This window comes from Podarcis melisellensis (assembly GCF_964234715.1).
Source record: "Podarcis melisellensis genome assembly, chromosome: 1".
NCBI lineage: Eukaryota > Metazoa > Chordata > Lepidosauria > Squamata > Lacertidae > Podarcis > Podarcis melisellensis.
In genome coordinates, this window is record NC_138528.1 from 1993059 (window position 1) to 2009903 (window position 16845).

Below are 16845 nucleotides of genomic sequence, written 5' to 3' on the forward strand. Positions count from 1 at the left end.
CCAGAGCAGTGCACAGAAATGCCGTTTACCAGTGGAAGACAGGAGTGCCTGGCGTGCTCTGGTCCAGGGGGTCATGAAGAGTCGGACATGACTAAACGACCAAACAACAACAGCACCTGCCCTATTCGAACCTCAAACCTCCGAGGGCACTTGGCAAAGGCCTCAGAAGCTCGCTCCAACGGACTTGGTGACTTTGCGGAAGAGTAACCCCAGAGAAGTTTGAAAGGAGTTTATCCCCCAAACTCGTGTCTGCCCGGCGAGGCCTTTCATTCCTGCTTCTAATAAGGAGCAGAGCTTTCATGCATATGGATGTTGCCAGCCAGCCTCGTTTGATCTCCGCAAAGAGATTAAGAAGGTTTTAAGACGCTGGGGCGCTCGGACAAATGGCGCGCGAGATGCTCAGGCTCCCAGACCTTTTCCCCAGACTCGGGGGGGGGGGCCTTTTGTATGGCAGATGTCAATTCATCTCAGCAAGCTCCCTGCCCTCTTCCAGATCCATTACCCTAATTTAACAGTCTCCAAAATCCCTTGGCACAGATTCCGGCTGGAAGATTTTCGATGGCGAATAATCCCAGGCAGTGATGAAAGACGGAGGCAGTCGGCCAAGACTTGTGATGTGGCCACTGGCGGAAGGAATCCACAGCCAGACCTGTGGCTTCATGTCCCAGAAAGAGGTGCAGGGAGTGCTTTTCAGGCCCAAGGGCCATATTCGTATCTGGGGGACTTTCTGAAGGCTACCTGCTACTTGTGCCCAGCAGGGCCAGAGGCTGGGTCTGGTTTGGAGACTCCAGCTGGTGCAGAATGTTGATGGGTTGCTGATGAACATAGCACACCGTAGTTAAAACAGCTGCACCAGTTGCACATCCAGTACAGAGCTGGGTTTGAAGTCCTTGGATTAATTCCCAAAGCCCTGAACAATTTATGTCCGGGGTCTCTCAGGGATCGCATGAACCCTTTGATCCCAACTCGATCTCTAAGATCATCTGCACGAGTTTTGTTGGTCATTCCCTGAGCTGGAGAGGCTCACTTGGTAGCGATAAGAAACTAGTCCAGTCCTGTGGAACTCCCTGCCACTGTGCCTTCTGTGCCAGCTTTTAAACGCCTGCTGAAAACCTTTCTATTTTGCCAGGTAGTTATGAAAACAACCTTCACTCAGTAGTTGACTGATGCCAGATTTTAACTCTTTATATGGTTTTTATTGTACATTTGTTGTAAACAGCTTTGATATATACACATATATTTAATGATACAGCAGTACAGAGTTTTTTATATAAATAAAATAACATAAAATAAATCTGCACAACTCCCTTTCAACTCTACGCTTCTGTGATCCTATGATCTAACGGCTGAGATGTAATGGGATGTCTGGGAACATTAAGAATAAAGGCTGGCCGTGGTGAGAGACAATGGGCCTCCCTGGGGCATTTGGCTAAGCCAGAGCTCTCTTCCACCAACTTCTCCACGTCTGAATTCTCTCTGGAGGTCAAGCAAGATATGTTGAAAAGGGCAAGGCCAGTAGCAATATTTGCTAAGCAGTCTCAGCTCATCCCCAAAGACCAGGCGCTGGAGATGAAGGACAGAATAAAGGTCAAAGGTAGGGGAGAAGAGGAGAGGAGGAGAGGAATCTTCCCTGCCCAGAGAACTTTCAACATCAGTCGGAAGATCTGGGCAAACGTATCTCGTGACAGCAGTGAAATTAACATGAGTGGCGGAATCAGCTCACCTATGTGTTATTTAACTTATATGCAGAATTCATGATGCGAAAGCCTGGACTGGATGAATCCCAAACTGGAATTAAGATTGCCGGAAGAAATATCAACAACCTCAGTTATGCAAATGACACAATTTTGATGGCAGAAAGTGAGGAGGAATTAAAGAACCTTTTAATGAAGGGGAAAGAGAAGAGCGCAAAATATGGTCTGAAGCTCAACATAAAAAAAAACGAAGATCATGGCCACTGGTCCCATCACCTCCTGGCAAATAGAAGGGGAAGAAATGGAGGCAGTGAGAGATTTTACTTTCTTCTGCTCCATGATCACTGTAGATGGTGACAGCAGTCACGAAATTAAAAGATGCCTGCTTCTTGGGAGAAAAGCAGTGACAAACCTAGACAGCATCTTAAAAAGCAGAGACATCACCTTGCCAACAAAGGTCCGTATAGTTAAAGCTATGGTTTTCCCAGTAGTGATGTATGGAAGTGAGAGCTGGACCATAAAGAAGGCAGATCGCCGAAGAATGGATGCTTTTGAATTCTGGTGCTGGAGGAGACTCTTGAGAGTCCCATGGACTGCAAGAAGATCCAACCTCTCCATTCTGAAGGAAATCAGCCCTGAGTGCTCACTGGAAGGACAGATCGTGAAGCTGAGGCTCCAAGACTTTGGCCACCTCATGAGAAGAGAAGACTCCCTGGAAAAGACCCTGATGTTGGGAAAGATGGAGGGCACAGAGAGAAGGGGACAACAGAGGACGAGATGGTGGGACAGTGTTCCCTAAGGTACGAACATGAGTTTGACCAAACTGCAGGAGGCAGTGGAAGAGAGGAGGGCCTGGCGTGCTCTGGTCCATAGGGTCACGAAGAGTCGGACATGAGTAAACGACTAAACAGCAACACAATCTTGTGACAGCAGTGACATTAACACGAGCGGCAGAATCAGCTCACCTATGTGTTGTCCGTACATGTTGTAATAGAAGCTGAAGCAGTAGGCCGTGTTGGTGGCTCCGTAGGGGTTTTTTGGGGGGATGCTGAAAAGGGGGCTGGTCAGTCTGGCCCGATCTCCTTCCTTCCTGGGACTGGAGGCTTCAATGTACATGAAGAACCCTGCAAAGAGGAAACAGCAAGGTCAAAAGGCAAGAGGACAGCAGCCAACCGAACCCAGGAAAGGAGCTTCTCCTTCTGCCCAGGCTGTAGACCATAACAACAACAACAACAACAATTTTTTATTTATACCCCACCCTCCCCAGCCAAGACCGGGCTCAGGGCAGCTAACAACCAACAACAACAACAACAATAATAATTTTTTATTTATACCCCGCCCTCCCCAGCCAATGCCGGGCTCAGGGCGGCTAACAACCAATAATAAAAACAAGTTGATTAAAATACAATTTAAAAAGATTAAAATACAACATTAAAACATTAGGATGCAGCCTCTTCACAGGAGGAGAAATGAAAAAGAAAGGGGGGGAGGGAATCAAATTGGCTCCAAGCCAAAGGCCAGGTGGAACAGCTCTGTCTTACAGGCCCTGCGGAAAGAGATCAGATCCTGCAGGGCCCTGGTCTCATGAGGCAGAGCATTCCACCAGGCCGGAGCCAGAGTTGAAAAGGCCCTGGCTCTGCTTGAAGCTAATCTAACTTCCTTAGGGACCTCTAGGGTGTTGCTATTTATGGGCCTTAAGGTCCTCTGTGGGGCATACCAGGAGAGGCGGTCCCATAGGTATGAGGGTCCTAGGCTGTGAAGGGCTTGAAAGGTCAAAAGCAGCACCTTAAATCTGACCCTGTACTCCACCGGGAGCCAGTGCAGCTGGAAAAGCACTGGGTGAATATGCTCCCATGGCAGAGACCCCATGAGGAGCCTCGCTGCAGCATTCTGCACCCGCTGGAGTGTCTGGGACAGCTTCAAGGGCAGCCCCGCGTAGAGCCAATTACAGTAGTCAAGCCTTGAGGTGACCGTTGCATGGATCATAAGCAGGTAAATCAGCGGTTCCCAAACTTTTAGGGGGGCCACCGCCCTCTTGCTTCCATAAAGTCCCCCCAGTGCTCCCCTTCCCTATAAAAAGCATTACTCAGAATAGCTCTTTGCATGACCCACAATGGAAGCTGGCAATGCAATGGAATTCAAAATGGAAGCAATTAATTGCACGTACATTCAAATCCAGTTGAAACTATTCAGTTTAATTCAGGCTTTCCCAAACTTGGGTCTCCAGCTGCCTTTGGACTACAATTTCCGTCATCCCTGACCACTCGTCCTGTTAGCTTGGCATGATGGGAGCTGTGGTACAAAAACAGCTGGAGGGCCAAGTTTGGAAAACCCGGCTTGAATTGATTTAACAAAACTGATGAAGTTGATCCAATGTTACCAGCTTTCCAAGGCCTGAAAGAGACTTCACCAGGCAAGGCCTCCTTCCACCTGCCTTGCCCCGCCCTCCAGTCTCTGCTTCTCAATTTGTATTGTATTATTTTATGCACTGTGGCTTGCCGTTGTTTTATTGATTGTAGTTTCGAAATTATTCATTGTTATTTATTTATTTATTGTAATTTATTTATTTATTTATAGTGGGTTTCTGTTTAATTTTTATGTGCTGATATTATTATTCTACACTATTCTGATGATTGTTGAATGTGGCTTTATTTAATGTAGATTGCTTATTTTAAAGCTATGTTTTAAGGTGTATATTCTTTGTTTCTTCAGCTTGTAAACCACCTTGAGTATTATAAGATAGGCGGTATATAAATTAAAAGTGATGATGATGATGATTTAGCAAGGGTCTTAGAGGCCACATTTAACAACTATGTCAATTTTCGGTAAATTCTTAATATGATGGGTGAGCATGAAAGGACGCCAGATTCCCAATGTCTAGTTTAGAGTCGCTTAGCAGGAGTTTTAAATTGCCACTTCCAGGGTCCCCCTGTCACCCTCTTACCTCTCAGGTCCCAAAGGCCAACTGCAACTTTCTACGAATGCGCAACCAGGACATATTAGACTTAAAAGTTTCTGGCTCAAATGGTAGCATCCTTCCCAGAGATGTCTGAGATTGGAGGTCCTGAATCATGTCCCCAGCACATAAGATAACCTCAAGGTTAGATTGCTGCAATATGTGCTACGTAGGGCTGCCTCTGATGGTGGTTCGGAAACTGGTGCAGAATTCAGCGGCCAGGTTGCTCACCGGAGCAAGACTGTTTGAGCATACAGTGGTGCCGCGCAAGACGAACGCCTCGCAAGACGGAAAACCCGCTAGACGAAAGGGTTTTCCGTTTTGGAGGTGCTTCGCAAAACAAATTTCCTATGGGCTTGCTTCGCAAGACGAAAATGTCTTGCGCGTTCCTGCGGGGTTTTTTTCCTCCCCCCCTTTTCCCCAAGCCGCTAAGCCGCTTATCAGCTGATCCGCTAATCCGCTTATCAGCTGACCCGCTAAACCCGCTAATAGCGCTAATCCGCTAAGCCGCTAATGGGCTTGCTTTGCAAGACGAAAAAACCACAAGACGAAGAGACTCGCGGAACGGATTCTTTTCATCTTGCGAGGCACCACTGTATTACACCAATTGTGGTCGAACTACACTGGCTACTGATTAATTTCTTGGCCCAATTCAAAGTGCTGTTTTTGACCTATAAAGCCTTAAACGGCTCAGGACTGCAATACCTCAAGGATCGCCTCTTCCCATATGAACCTACCTGGACCCTGAGACTTCCTTCACGCGCCTCTTCCTCGAGAGGTCCAGTGGGTGGCAACACGAGACCAGGCCTTCTCTGCAGTGGCTCCCCATCTGTGCAATGGTCTCCTTAGGGAAGTTCGCCTGGTGCCTTCATTAATACACCTTTAGGCACCAGGCAAAAATGTTCTTTTTTAACCAGGCCTTTGCCTGACCTGGTCAACATCCTATGCCTTTTTTAAAAATGCTGGCTCTTTTTAGGGGGGTTCTATTGCGTTGTCGTTGTATTTTGATTTTATGTATGTCATCCTTTATGTGAAAACAAAACAAAAATCCTTCCAGTAGCACCTTAAAGACCAACTAAGTTAGTTATTGGTATGAGCTTTCGTGTGCATGCACACTTCTTCAGATATGTGAACAGCTTTATGTGAACAGCTCTGAGACCTTTATGTGAACAGCTCTGAGACCTTCTGGTGTAGGGTGGTATAGAAGTAAAATAAAATAAATAAAATAAAATAAAGATGCTCAAGGGACACATTCCCTTAGTGTCTCTCCCAACAGAGTTCCTCCCCCAGGGTACCCAAGACATTACAAATGGAAGAGTGAAGGAGTTCTTGTGTGTGGTCAAAAGCCAATCTGAGCTTTAGGCCAAGTTATGAACTTTACCTTCCTTGGATCCTGACCGGTCAGCGCTGGGACCTGTGTTTGGGGTGTACTTGGTGTCCCGGAGGATAATGTTTTGCCTCGTCCAGTCAAAGTTGTCCTTCTCGTCTTGGGTGAACAAACAAATGTTGCCATCTTCAAAGCCGCAGTGGAATTCTCCTGCCAACAGACGGACACCGCATTCGCATGAAAAAAAGAGGATTTCAACCACCGTGAAGCGTTTGGGGCTCATCTTCTTTGGCAGGCTGAATGCGGACAAACCCGAGATAAGGCTCCACTTTGGACCTTAGCCCTGGCAACCTCTAGGAAGAGACAGCCTAGGAGGTCAAGCAAAGCCTTTGCCTGCATGCAGGAACACAGAGAACAGGCATGTCCAACTCCCAAGAGACTGCAATCTACTCCCACTATTAAAAAAATGGCAGTGATCCACGCATTAGATTGACCAAAGTTGTTGAGCTTTCCAACAATTGGTTGTTGTTGGGCAATCAATCTGGTTCATGCGATCGACCAGGATCGACCAGGGACACCCAGTGATCAACCGGTAGATCGCAATCGACCGGTTGGACATGCCTGATGTAGAAGATTTCTTGGTGGGAGCAGGAAGGAGCAGCGGTGGAAGGAGGTGGGGCGTGGGGTGGAGGTTGTAAAGCAGAGCAGAACATCCCTAGGTAGGTTTAGCTGAAAATTCGTCCGAATTCAATGGGACTTCTGAGAAAACCTGCCTGGGATTGGGCTGCAAAACCCATCGAATGCAGGAGGACTTGCAGCTAGGTAAACATGCATGGGATCAGGCTATAGGTTGCACCGAACTCTATAGTAGTGCTTTTAAAAGCTGGGAGCAAAAAACGAAATTAAGAGACTGCACCTAGGATCCTAGGGAGTGGGCTGGCTCTGCTTCTCTTCCCTTGCCCTCAAAATACCCACAGGGCAGAAGGAGGAGAGTGAGATTGTTCCATGAGGCAAGCACAAATCTTTGCATTTATGGATCTCCTTAGTGCTATGTCACATTCCTCCTTACTTCAATAAATAGCAGGCTCATAGCCAGCATTGTTTGGGAATAATAATAATAATAATAATAATAATAATAATAATAATAATAATATTTATACCCCGCCCATCTGGCTGGGTTTCCCAGTATATCTGGGCGGCTTCCAACAGAATATTAAAATACAGTATTTTAGAGAGGTTCCGTTCAGCATCTAACTGTATCCCAACATAGACGAAAACCTGTTCCCATGATCTCAAGAACCATCAGGCAAAATTTGGTTAAAATCTGTGCTGCTTTGAAAAGTTCGGTCTGCCATCTTGATTCAAAATGGCACCCAACCACATCCCAAACATAGGCAAAAAGCTGCTCCCTTGATCTAAGGAGGCAACCATGCAAAACTGGGTCATGACATCTGAAGAGGTGTCCAAATTGCTTAGCAAACAGAGAAGCAAGCAACTTCCCTAAGCATACCATAGATTATTTTTATTGACATTTCATTCTAATTAATGCAGAAACCAGGTATTGCAAATACTTACGTAGGTGAGGATTCATCGGGGCTAGAAGGGAAGGAGAGAGAAGATCCTAAAATTAATTAATTTCTGCACATGCTGATGAGAAATTTGCGGCTGATTCTCTGCCCCCTCTAATTATCTTTCCAAATCCACTTAAATTGCATTCTCAGTTCGTTTTATTTAAGGCATTTACATTTATTTATTCAAGACCTCAATTTTTCATACATCTAAATGGTGTGCATACAAAGCCACCTACAGAAAACAGGATTTCTGATGTTGCATTTTTTATGTTTTGTCAGTTTAATTTTGTCCAGTTTTTTTATATTAACTTTGCACTGGCCTTATTTCTGTAGAGTGAAAGGCATTACATAAATACTCGTATGACATAAATGCATTACAACGAACATTTCGCCTCTGGTTCAAGTGGGTTTATTTTGTAAGCGTATATTCATGTTTCAGTAAAACAACTTCTGAGATGGAGGGAATGGGGAAGGAAATCCTGGCACTCTGCCCGACTCTTGCTGATACGTCGGAGGAGATTTAATAAATAAATAAGTTCCTGCAAAGGCGTAGGAATTTTATAAATAAAATATAATAAAATAATTACAAAGATAAATGATGTAATGTGACTCCAAGGCTACAGAGGAAGGGAAGATCTCGGATCTGAATATCTGGAACCCATTTGTTCTTCTGCATCCTACTTCAGGGACAGGGGAACGTTTGCTCCCACTCGATGTTGTTAAATGCTAACTCACATTAGGCCCAGGAACCATAGCCAATGGTCTAGCAGGGTGGGGGCTGTAATCCAAAAACATCTGGAAGGCCACAGATTCCCCATCCCTGTTGTGTTTCATGCAAATAGGTTTGAAAAGCATTGTGTATATAAGAGGGTCAGCATCTTAAAAAGCAAAGCAGAGACATCACCTTGCCAACAAAGGTCCGTATAATTAAAGCTCTGGTTTTCCCAGTAGTGATGTATGGAAGTGAGAGCTGGACCATCAAGAAGGCTGATCGCCGAAGAATGGATGCTTTTGAATTCTGGTGCTGGAGGAGACTCTTGAGAGTCCCATGGACTGCAAGAAGATCAAACCTCTCCATTCTGAAGGAAATCAGCCCCGAGTGCTCGCTGGAAGGACAGATCCTGAAGCTGAGGCTCCAAGATTTTGGTCACCTCATGAGAAGAGAAGACTCCCTGGAAAAGACCCTGATGTTGGGAAAGATGGAGGGCACAAGGAGAAGGGGACGACAGAGGATGAGATGGTGGGACAGTGTTCTCGAAGCTACCAACATGAGTTTGACCAAACTGCGGGAGGCAGTGGAAGACAGGAGTGCCTGGTGTGCTCTGGTCCAGGGGGTCACGAAGAGGCGGACATGACTAAACGACTAAACAACATATAAGAGGGTAAGAAGAGCCTGCTGGATCAGGCCAGTGGCCCACCTGGTTCAGCATGCTGTTCTCTCGGTAGCCACCCAGATGCCTGCGGAGATCCTGAAATCCGATCATGCATGCAACCCTCCCCTCCTGCAACTTCCCAGAAACTCTAGCCACCAACAGCCTTCCCCTCCACAAATTTGTTCGTTCCTGATTTCAAGGCCGCCCAAGGTGGTACCCATCCCAGCCTCCTCTGGAAGCATGTGCTATAGTTTGACTATGCAATGTGTAAAGAAATATGTGGCTTGCCCAAGAGGTCTTTGCAGGCAAGACCTCTGCTTCCTTTCTCCAGCCCATCTCATTCACTCGGATTCTCTGTCTTCTCCCAGGCAACTCTTCAGAAGAAGCACCTGCTACATCTGGCCAGTGGCCCATCTAGTCCAACATCCTGTTCTCTCTCTCTCTCTCTCTCTCTCTTAGCTTTCACATGCCTTATTGAAATTAATTGATAACAAAACGTTCCTGTGTATGATTATGTCCAAGTATACAAATAAAAATCAGTTCCATCTTAGTTAGTCCACTTTACCATACATTCTTACTAAAGTACATAAGACTTCCTGTCATACCCCCCTCCAGTGTATTTACCATTTCTACTATCTGTTGTACATATACTGTATTTTTTGCGCCACAAGACACACTTTTTTCTTCATAAAAAGTAAGGGGAAATGTCTGTGCATCTTATGGAGAAAATGCGTGGTCCCTGGAGCCAAATTGCCCAGGGGCAAAAAGCAGATCGTGCTTTTTTTGTGGGGGAGAGGGAAAGGGGTGTTGAAACAAAGCCACTGATAGTTTCTGGGGAGAGAGATAAGGGACGCTAGAGATAAAGGAGGCTGCCTGGGAGGGGGGAGGTAAAGACATCAAACTTGCAAAGGGGGGAAACAGGAAGACTAAAGCAATAAGGAGAGAAAAATAGAAGAAAAGGAGGAGCAAAAAACTGCTCCAGCTAAGGGAAAGACACCAAGGCAAACAAGAGGGAAGGGAGTGTTGAAAGGAAACAGCTGATCGGTAGGATCGGAAGAGAGTTGAGGGATGCTAGTGGAGGCTGCCTGGGAGGGGGGAGGTAAAAGCCCATGGATCCTCAGGATTTTTGCATTGGGTCACCCCAAATTCACCATCAGATCACATAGCATGTCCATGGCTACAGCCTGCACCAAAAAAATCATGCATCCACTGTTTCCTGGGGCTGCAATGGTGCAAAAACGTGGTTACAAAGCACGGATCCACATGGATCCTCAGGATTTTTACACTGGGTCACCCCAAATTCACCATCAAATCACATGTCTGTGGCCACAGCATGAACCACAAAAATCATACATCCACTGTTTCGTTCAGAATATTTCTTTTCTTATTTTCCTCCTCTAAAAACTAGGTGCGTCTTATGGTCAGGTGCGTCTTATGGGGCAAAAAAATATAGTAATTATTCCTTTGTTCTTTTTATGTTATCTTACAATATCTTTCACCTTTTCGTATCTATTTTCCTTGTTTTTTTTTTATTTTACACCGAGGCCATTCAAATGGTGCCATAGATGCCACAGCTTCCTGTTCTCAAGGTGGCCACCCTGACACCTGTGGAAATCCGCAGGAAGAGTCCGAGCACGGGAGCAACCTCTCCTCCTGTGGTTTCCAGAAACAGGTATTCAGAAGCATTGCTGCCTCCAGCTCTGAAGGCAGAGCATAGACTTCATCCTGGTTGGAGCCACCGATAGCCCTTTTCTCCTCCATGAATCAGTCCAATCCTCTTTTAAGGCCATCTAGGTTGGTGGCTGGGATGCGGGTGGTGCTGTGGGTTAAACCACAGAGCCCAGGGCTTGCTGATCAGAAGGTCGGCAGTTCGAATCCCCGTGATGGGGTGAGCTCCTGTTGCTTGATCCCTGCCAACCTAGCAGTTTGAAAGCTCATCAAAGTGCAAGTAGATAAATAGGTACCACTCCGGCGGGAAGGTAAACAGCGTTTCCGTGCGCTGCTCTGGTTTGCCAGAAGTGGCTTAGTCCTGCTGGACACATGACCCAGAAAAGTTGTCTGTGGACAAACGCTGGCTCCCTTGGCCTATAGAGCGAGATGAGCGCCGCAACCCCAGAGTCGGCCACGACTGGACCTTTACTTTAGGTTGGTGGCTGCCACTGTCTCCTGTGGCAGGGAGTTCCAAAGTTTGGCTCTGCACTGCATGAAGGACTTCCTTTTGTTTGACCCAAATCTTCCCCCATTCACCTGCATTGGAGGCCCATGAAAATGGCTCCAGTACTGACCTTTCCGCCTTTATGGATCTGAGCCCGTTATGGATCTGAGCACTCGAGTGCTACCCTGGTCTGAAATTTTACTCAGCAAAAACCCTTTTGAAAGAACACTTTGATTCAGCTGCACTGCCTTTATTCCCCCACCCCATTCCTTTCTCTAAGAAGAATAATCAGTGATTTGCTTCCTGTGTAATTTTCCACGGGAAAAACGTGGTCAATTATTCAAGATCGCCCTCTCCGTGTTTGCTAACACAATTACTTCTCATTTGCTGAGGAACACACTTTCTCTCTCCTTTTTTTGGCATTCTCCTGACTCCAAATGAACCCAAATTGTGGGGGGACAGCGCTGAGCGACACTCGCTTTGTCGCCAAACTTTGTGGCTTTCAGGGAAGCTATCATTAATGGCGGACCTTGAATGGCGCAATATTCATATTGTTCTCAGTGTGGCGGCCAGGGCGGAACGGGTGGGCTGGCAAACAAGGCTCACCTCCCCTGTGAGTGACAGGAGCACAGAAACAAATCCAACATGCTGGTTAGTTATTTGAATGTCAGGGAATGGCAGCGAAAAAAGAATCTGGAAATGTAGGTGGGGGGAGCTGCAGCTCACGGTGATTCTTCCGCTGTCCCTTCTGAAAGTTTTGGCGCCAAATGGGTGGGAGAGAGGGTGGCGAACCAGTGCAGGGTGGTGGATAGAGTGCTGGGCTATGACCTGAGAGAGACCCAGGTTCGAATTCAGCCTCAGCCTTGCAGCTCACCACAGGAGCTTAAGCCAGTTACCGCCTCTGAGACCAGCTTACTCCGCAGGTTTGTCAAGAGGAGAGAAAGCAAAGCAATTTCCCCTAACAGACACTTCTCGGTTTGGCAGTTTCACTAATATGGGCATTTCTATGCAAATATATGCATTTTTGTGCACATTACTAGGCTGGGGAAATGCAGTGCAAAATTCAGAGAGGAGAAAATTTGGAAATTTGCCTCTGTTTCAGCTGGCACATCATCTCAGAAAGTGCGAATTACGTAGATATGCTTTTCAGTGTGAAATGGATCGATTATCTCTCCCATCTAAGGTAGTGGAGCTGCAGGAGCAACTACCTCATCCTAAAACAGGGACGTCCAACTCCCAATAGACTGCGATCTACTCACAGTATAAAAAAACTGGCAGTGATCTACCCACGGATCGATCAAAGTTGTTGAGCTTTTCTTAGCAAGCAAATGAATGAATGGAACTTAATCTATGAATGAATGGAACTGAATGAGCATTGCGATATACACAGAACATAATAAAAAGTCAATTGTGTAAAACACAGCTTGTTGTTTAGTTGTGTCCGCCTCTTCATGACCCCCTGGACCAGAGCACGTCAGGCCCTCCTGTCTTCCACTTCCTCCCGTAGTTTGGTCAAACTCATGCTGGTAGCTTCAAGAACAGTATCCAACCATCTCGTCCTCTGTCGTCCCCTTCTCCTTGTGCCCTCCATCTTTCCCAACATCAGGGTCTTTTCCAGGGAGTCTTCTCTTCTCATGAGGTGGCCAAAGTCTTGGAGCCTCAGCTTCACAATCTGTCCTTCCAGTGAGCACTCAGGGCTGATTTCCTTCAGAATTGAGAGGACTGATCTTCTTGCAGCCCATGGATCATTGCCTTGCCGTGGTGAAGGGGCTTGAATAACTCAGAGAAGCTATGAGCTATGACATGTAGGGCCAACCAAGATGGACAGAACAAAAAAAATTCCTTCCAGTAGCACCTTAAAGACCAACTAAGTTAGTTCTTGGTATGAGCTTTCGTGTGCATGCACACTTCTTCAGATACGAGTGTGCATGCACACGAAAGCTCATACCAAGAACTAACTTAGTTGGTCTTTAAGGTGCTACTGGAAGGAATTTTTTTTTTGGGGTTTTGACTATGGCAGACCAACACGGCTACCTATCTGTAACAAGATGGACAGGTCATAGTTGAGAGTTTTGACCAAACGTGATCCACCTGGAGCCGGCAAGCCACTCCAGTATCCCTGCCAAGAAACTTCCATGGACAAAGACCAAACGCAGCTTAGGGTCCTGAATCTGCAGTCAAATAGTGGACCTTAATCTTGGGGGGAAGGATATCCCTGAGGGACCAGAGATCTACCAGGAACACCCCACAATCTACCAGTAGATCGTGATCTACCTGTTGAACGTGCCTATCCTAGAACATCCCACCTGGTCACGATGCAACTTTGTTATGCACCAATGTGTAAGAGTCAATCCCTGAATGCTCCTCCCCACTATTCCTTATTTCTAACTACAAAATCATAGAATAATTGGAATGTACAGTTGGAAGGAAACCTGAGGGCATCTAATCTAACTTCCTGCAATGCAGGAATCTCATCTAAATGACAGATGGCCACCCAACCTCTGCTTAAAAACCTCCAAGGAAGGAGAGTCCACCACCTCCTAGGCAGATGATTTCACTGTTGAAGAGCTCTTGCTGTCAGAAAGTTCTTCTGAATCTCCTTTCTTGTAATTTGATGTCGCTGGTTCGAGTCCTGCTCTCCAGAGCAGGAGGCAACAAGCTTGCTCCATCTTCCACCTGACAGACCTTGAGATATTTGAAGACGGCTCTCATTTCTGCTCTCAGTCCCCCCTGCAAACCATTGTCTTAACCATAAACCAGCTTTGGCAAAACGGTGGCATGCAGATAAATAATAATTAGAATCTGGATGAAGTAATCCACTTATTCCTGCTTATTTCCGAAGCAGATCTGATTGCGTCCACCTTGAGTGTTTGGCGTTGTCATGGAGATAGCCTCAGACGATAGCTGGGTAACAGGTTCATTTGCAGCCGTGAGTCAAGAGGAAGGCAGGCGATATCGTAAACATTTACCGCGCAGGAGTTCAAACGTTAAAGCAAGACGAATGCAGGAGTTAAGGAAGAATTTACAACCCAGTTGGTAGCATGACTAATCTTTCGCTCTCCCCCAACTCCTCTCTTTCCAGCCTGCGGCCAAAGAGCCATGAATCAGACTATTAATATTCTCAATAAACTTCTAATTGCATGTGTGGCACTTTGCACAAGCCAAAATGACTCATTCTTTGAAAAAGATGTTGCCCTCCTTTTTTCACGCAGGAGAGCCAGCCTGTGTGTGTGCCTGCAACAGAGATAATATTCAGGACGGATATTTTTTTAAAGGACTTCTTCACCCAGGGCGTAGGCAACCTATTGAACTCGCTCTCAGAGAAGGCAGTGGTAGCCACCAAACCTAGGTGGTTTAAAAGGAACTTTGGACAAATTCATGGAGGAGAGGACAATTGATGGCTGGCCTCTGCAGCCAGGGTTGGACCTTTCACCACAAGGCTTGGTTTCCAGACCCTGGATCATCTTGGCTGATCTCCTCTGCACACCTTCCAGCTTATCAGCTTGCCAGTATCCTTAGATTGTGGTGCCCAGAACTGGACACAGGATTCCAGGTGGGGTCTGACCAGGCCCATCTTTACCTGGGGGTGCAAGGGGCGCAGGGCACCCAGGCGCTGAATTCTGGGGGGTGTCTGGTGCCCACCTCTGAAACCGCCTAAGCTCTTAACTATCTACCTGTTATGAAATAATAAGTAATTTTGATCAAGCTAGAAAAACAAAATACATATACAGTGGATGCTTGGGTTGCAAACATGATCTGTGTGGGATGCATGTTCACAACCCGCAGCAGTGCGCCTTCACATGTGCGTATTGCAATTCAGCACTTCTGCGCATGCGCAAAGCACAATTTAGCGCTTCTGTGTATGCGTGACCCCCAAAACCTGAAATAATAATAATAAATAAATAAATTTTATTTATATCCCGCCCTCCCCAGCCGAAGCCGGGCTCAGGGCGGCTAACAACAATCAAATAATCAAACAGTCAAATAATCACACATTCTAAAAGTATTTCATTATAAAAATTAATTAAAATCAAATTGATGGCAACCGATTAAGCAAAATTCTGTGCAGGTTGCCAGGGGAGGGGGTCAGGCTGCGCCCTGACCAAAGGCCTGGTGGAACAACTCTGTCTTGCAGGCCCTGTGGAAAGATGTCAGGTCCCGCAGGGCCCTAGTCTCTTGTGACAGAGCGTTCCACCAGATTGGAGCCGCAGCCGAGAAGGCCCTGGCTCTAGCTGAGGCCAGCCTAACCTCTCTGAGGCCTGGGACATTGAGGATGTTATTATTTGCAGACCGTAGGTTTGTCTGTGGGGCATACCAGGAGAGGCGGTCCCGTAGGTACGAGGGTCCTAGGCCGTATAGGGCTTTGAAGGTAAAGTAACCTGTTCTGGTACTTTCGGGTTTCGGTGGGTCCGTATCCCGAAAAAACGCAACCTGAAGCGCCTGTAACCCGAGGTATAACTGTATACCCAGGTGTTACTGAAATGTATACCTACAGTTTCACTAAAGGGCTTTCGACTTTGTGCGCTCATTTACCAAAGACGCGCCGCACCAGCGTTTGTCATTCACAATGGCAGCGCTTGTCAGGCTTGGGGGTGCTGGATGGATCTTTGCACCCTGGTGGCGCATACACTAAAGACTCCCCTGGGTCTGACCAGGATAATAATAATAATAATAATATATTTATTTATTTATTCCGCGCCCATCTGGCTGGGTTTCCCAGAAGAGAGCAGGTATCTCTGTGACTAGACAGCAGGCTTCACGGCATCTTGCTTCCTCTGCTGCCGGCTCCCTGCAGCACCTCCTGCTATTGGGACCTGATCCTGCGGGCACCCAAGTTCTGCAAGCATGATGGATCTGCTTGGCAGGCTGAGCCAAGGCCCTAGCGAGGGGTTTTGGCTTCCTCTCATGCTATAAAAGGCAGCCTTAAAAAGCAGCCTTTTTTATGATGAAGTACTTACAATGTGGAAAATTCCCCCTTTAAAAACGAGGTAGAGGGAGATTGTAAACATTCAATTAACTGCCTTTGGTTACCGGCTGATAACAGTTTCGTTCCTGGCATTCGGAGGAGGACGTTTCAGCTGACAAAAGGTTTATGCTCTATTAATACGATTAATTGGCTTTAAAAGTGCTACTGGAATCTAATGTTCCATTACTGCGTGCCGAGAAACCCTCCTGTCCTATTGCTGCAAAAGAAAAGAAAAAAGCCATTTGTTGAGGGAGGGATATTGTCTAAAGCTTTGAAGAGCCACATTTCCCAAGATCCTCAAATTAGGGATTTTTTTAGTTTGTCACTGATTTTATCTTTGGAATATTTCAATTATTTCGTTTCCTGATGGCTTCATTGTCTTGCCTTTTCTGAAAACCGCTTTGAGGTTTCGAGGGGTGATTGTTTACAATCTACAATTCTACGAAATTACTACGATGAAGCAAATATTCTTACCGCTGTATTTGATCACGCGAATGGTCGAGTCTCCGTCTCCGAATATGGTGACCGGGGTCAGGCGGACTTCGTAAGCCTCAGGCTTGATCAGCTCTGTCAGGTTGTAGGTGATCAATTCTCCCTTCTGGATCTTCAGGTTCACAGCAATTTCCTGCTCCCACCAGCGCTGCTGTCCGGCCTAGAAGCAAGAGGCGAGAAGGTTGCTGAGTTCCAGATGAGCAAAACACGCAAATCAGCAGCGCAAAACCCGGCAAAACTTGAGAAAACCAAAAAGATGTTTATTTATGAAAGATATTAGTTCAGGCAAAGGCAAACTTGGCTCTCCAGAT

At 46.4% G+C, this 16845-nt stretch overlaps 1 protein-coding gene across 2 annotated transcripts in view; it reads right to left on the bottom strand.

Moving 5' to 3' along the window:
* The window catches only part of MDGA2 (MAM domain containing glycosylphosphatidylinositol anchor 2), a 392859-nt gene that overhangs the window by 12701 nt on the left and 363313 nt on the right, over nucleotides 1–16845 (bottom strand). For both annotated transcript variants that reach the window (XM_081910051.1, XM_081910050.1), the window contains exons 11-14: nucleotides 16517–16694; nucleotides 7553–7573; nucleotides 6032–6187; nucleotides 2660–2818 (exon numbers count right to left, since the gene is read on the bottom strand). In XM_081910051.1, the coding sequence (XP_081766177.1) occupies nucleotides 2660–2818; nucleotides 6032–6187; nucleotides 7553–7573; nucleotides 16517–16694 (514 nt within the window). The remainder of the gene's footprint in view (nucleotides 1–2659; nucleotides 2819–6031; nucleotides 6188–7552; nucleotides 7574–16516; nucleotides 16695–16845) is intronic.